Source organism: Salvelinus sp. IW2-2015, linkage group LG1, assembly GCF_002910315.2.
Source record: "Salvelinus sp. IW2-2015 linkage group LG1, ASM291031v2, whole genome shotgun sequence".
Taxonomy (NCBI): domain Eukaryota; kingdom Metazoa; phylum Chordata; class Actinopteri; order Salmoniformes; family Salmonidae; genus Salvelinus; species Salvelinus sp. IW2-2015.
Genome location: NC_036838.1, coordinates 19650926 through 19655080, shown reverse-complemented (window position 1 = coordinate 19655080; position 4155 = coordinate 19650926). Strand labels below are relative to the sequence as shown.

General features: G+C 46.7%; 1 protein-coding gene across 1 annotated transcript in view; it reads right to left on the bottom strand.

Annotated features, from left to right (window-relative positions):
• Nucleotides 1-2581, bottom strand: part of LOC111962196 (heme transporter hrg1-A) — a 9313-nt gene extending 6732 nt beyond the window's left edge. The window contains exon 1 of the mRNA XM_023985091.2: nucleotides 2324-2581. Within this exon, the coding sequence (XP_023840859.1) occupies nucleotides 2324-2453 (130 nt within the window). The 5' untranslated portion in view covers nucleotides 2454-2581. The remainder of the gene's footprint in view (nucleotides 1-2323) is intronic.
• Between the last annotated feature and the right edge of the window lie 1574 nt (nucleotides 2582-4155).

Below are 4155 nucleotides of genomic sequence, written 5' to 3'. Positions count from 1 at the left end.
GCACAAGAGGGATGTGGAAGACTTTTGCCGCCGCTATGACAACTGCACAACGAGAAAGGGGCCCCAGGCCGCTGTCATGCTCAGCTCCAACAGTTTCCAGTGGGGGCTCCCATGGAGAGGGTGGAGTGGATGTAGTTGTACCATTCCCCACCACAGACAGTGGAAACCGCTGGGTGCTCACGGCCATGGACTATTTCATAAAATGGCCCGAGGCCTATGATCTGCCTGACCAGGAGGCAGAGACCATCGTTGATGCCCTGACAGCGGGGATGTTCAGCAGTTTTGGAGCTGCGGAGTCCATCCACAGCGACCAAGGCAGAAACTTGAGTCCGTGTGTTCGCCACCATGTGTGAGAGGCTGGGTATGCACAAGACCCGTACTACTCCTCTCCATCCTCAAAGTGATGGCCTTGTGGAGCGCTTCAACAAAACGCTTGGACAGCAGCTGGCCATCGTCTCTGCCAAACACCAGCGTGACTGGGACAAGCACCTGCCTATGGTCCTCATGGCATGCCGCTCCGCCGGCCAAGACTCCACCTCCTGCACGCCTGCCCTCCTCATGCTGGGGAGAGAAATCAGCACCCCTGCGGAGATGGCGTTGGTCGGCCCCTGGATAGCCCTCATGTTCCCCGGGGCCGGAGTATGCCCGGAGACAGCCCACACCTTCGCCAGAGAGGCAGCTGTTGAATGCAGGTGTGAGCAGAAAAGGAACTATGACGTGCACACCCGGGAAGGCACTTTGTGGCTGGGGAGCTGGGTCTGGGTCTACAGCCCCTTAAGGAAAAAGGCAGATGCCTCAAGTTGGACAGTCACTGGGTGGGACCCTGCAGCGTCCTGGAGAGGGTAGGGGAGGTTGTTTACCGGGTGCAGCTTCCTCCCAGGGGGAGAAAGGTGGCAATGCACCGGGACAGGTTAGCCCCATACAGAGGGCCCCCACAATTGCCCTCTCTGGCAATAACATTCTCCAGGCACCCACCCCCAGGTGCCGCAGACAAGGCTCCAGACAGCCCACTCCCCCAGTCTCCTCCCGTGTACTGCGTGGTTCCCCGGAGCCACGGACTGTATTCCCTGTTCCCGCTTCCTTGTCCCCCATATCCCTTCCTTCATCCCCTGGGTCTCAGAGGGGCAGCCCCTGCCACGGATGGAGCCCCCTGTTTCACATCTGGACACTCCGCGACCATCACGGTCACGCAGGCAAAGGGACCTCCGAGTCGCTTCAGAGACTGGTTTGTTCCCTCAGGGACGAGGCACTTTGTGGTGGGGGGGGGGCTGTGAGCGACCCGCACAGACAGCGGTGTGTTATGTGGTAGCTATTAGTGGGTTGTGTTGTACTAACCAGGGTTCGCTGGGTCCGACATGCCAATCAACCTGCTATCTGGCAATCACGGGATGCCTGGAATGTTCTGATGCCGGGCATCCTGGTGGTTGTTGAGTGGCGGTGAGATGGGGTTGGGCAGGGGGATGGAGCATTGGAAGTTAAGACCAGGTTTAGCCATTGTTCTCTCTCTTACGTCTGGGCTTCACAAGAGAAGGTCACGGTTGGCTTGTGGGGTATCTTTTGTTTATTTGGCGTGGGCTACGTCCAAACAGTAGCCTGTGTAAAGTTGGGTTAATAAACCGTCAATTCGTAAACTCAACCCTCTTGTCTGGACAATTGTTCCTTTATGATCTAGTCAGGTCATTACAGTATCAAAAGCTTTCAGTCCCATTAAGCAGCGTACGCAGAAATAACACACAGTTTGAGTTGACACCAGACTGTTTTTTGGCCAGTGTGGTTTAAGCATTAGGAAAATCCAGAATTCCAGGTTAACCAAGCTGGTAATATAAAATGCATAAAGCTGAAAATGCTTTGGAAAGACGAAAGTAGACAGTGCTGGATATACACCTATTTATTTTTTTACTGGGTAATAAAGTTATCCTAGATATTCATGGTATAAGACCTATGTAATGTTACTATAACTTTTGCCAAAGTTGTAACGTTAGCTACCGTTATAGAGATCATGGAGCCAGCGTGGTGTATAGCCATGTCGCTATTCTTTGAAGTTGAACAGTCCAACTTTTCTAGAATGCCTGGGGTAAAACGTTWAGGACTTTAGGTAGAACGTTTAGAAATTTGAAAAGGCAAATTAAAGTGTGGGCTTCTTACAATTTGTCACTCTAAAATCGTGTAACAGTACTGTAAGAGATGGGTAGCCTACTGTGGCAATGTCCAGCTCATGCGAGTCCAATGGACAGGTAAATCCTTAAAATACTGCAGTGTATACTGTTACATATTGTCCACAAAATAAATAATTATTTACATTCTTGCTAATACTTGTCTTTACCTGATAATCCTCCCATTGCAGCTGTCCATGGTTGGTTGTACGCGATGTTCCACACGAGAAACGCTGAGAATCCCATAAGCATGCCAAAAGAGGCATACCCGATACTGATGTACGTCTTATTGAACCCCATTGGGGACAGGTGAAACGCTACAAGTAGAATGGGGGGAAATAACGTCAACGTTTAAAAACAAGTGCCTTATTTTGAGAAACTCACCTCTGTACGACTCAMGCTAGCTAAACAGATGATTACAGTTCTCCTAGCAGCAGGATATTATGCTGCCAACACGATCGCGGACTGTTTCAAAATAAAAGTCCCCCTGCAAGACATGCTAAACTTTGGGAATATCTTATTTTTGCACTCTAGTGCAGTCAATGGTGTGTATTCATGGATGCCAAGGGAACCCAGGTTTGACCAATAAAAAAAATAACAATTATAAAATAATTTATCTTTCGTCTCTCTGTGTTTTCATAATTTTCCATCAATTCGCAAGTGGCTGAATCTCACTTTAGAAATCATCTGAGTGAGGGAAACAGCGCCCCTCTGACTCAGTATGTGTAGCCCATKTATCTGATACTGTCTGGAACAAAAGAGTATGACATATTGCTGCTGTAGCGTTTGATTGATTGATGCCAGCAAGCATTTGGCCTTGATAAAACAATTATAAAATAAATATCCAATCAGCGTTGAACTGAGCTCAACTGTGGGTTGTCCTAGTGCAGCAAAATGTCCCCCAAGGGAGGCCAGTTTGGATTTGGCTTCACACCAATTAAATGRCATCCYGAGAAATATGTCATAATTGTMAGAAAAACGTGTCTGTTTCTGGTTCGCTTGTGGTGATGTCTTGCAGTAGCTAGCTTGTTAAATCRGGATTTTCCTAAACCATGGATGGAGATGGGGATTTGGACTTGTTRTTTTGACTTAATTCTCTGTACAGGSCAATGTTTATGACGGCGATTCTGATCTAACCATAAATTAATATATTGTGCCACTGGCMTGAGACGATTAAAGTTCAAYATGTAGCCTAGTAGGCTCACGTTAACTAGCTAGCTAACTAAGCTTTTTTTCCCCCATGCGAGGAAGTTAGGCTAGCAAGCATTTTTGATAGGTAGCCTATGAAAACAAAAACGAAAAGCGTATGGAGCCATAGACCGTTTTGCCAACAGGAAAGAGAGGAGGACGGCATTGGCGTTCAACTAGTCTACAAGTAGTCCCCAAAATGTGTTTTTTACTTGCATGCGCGCGCACGCAAGAAATAAGTACCATGGACAACCACATGATATTTAGCAACATTGATTGGACTAAATTGTTTTTGGTATCTTTAAGTTTGTTTTCAATGTATTAAACTAAGCATATATAGCTTTGTTGATTTGATGAYGTTTAAATGGATTTAAGTTGAAATGGAGCTGGAATAGCCGCGGCAGTGCTCCCGTTGTCTTTGTGCTGACTTGCGGTAGCTCCGTGGTTCTAAATCAGTCGTTGTTTAGTAAACTGTTGAAAACATTAACTTGCTTGACCATGCTGCATATAACTGTATGTTTACTGCAACATTTGCTTTGTGGACTTCACAGGACAGATGTTCCTCTCTGGTTTTGTGATGAAACAAATGTATGTGTACTTGAATTTATTCCGCCACTGTGTGACTGTTGTCTATTTGCTGTCACTGCCTTATTGTATATCACAGTGGTGTATGAAWTAATGGGTTATAGAGCAAACAAYGCAAATATATGCATCATCAGTTCCTCTTGTCATGTTTGTCATTGCATACCTTAGAGAGCTATTTATAACTTGTCAGAAATGTCCTGATCAACTAGCCCATGTCAGCTAAAGTAAT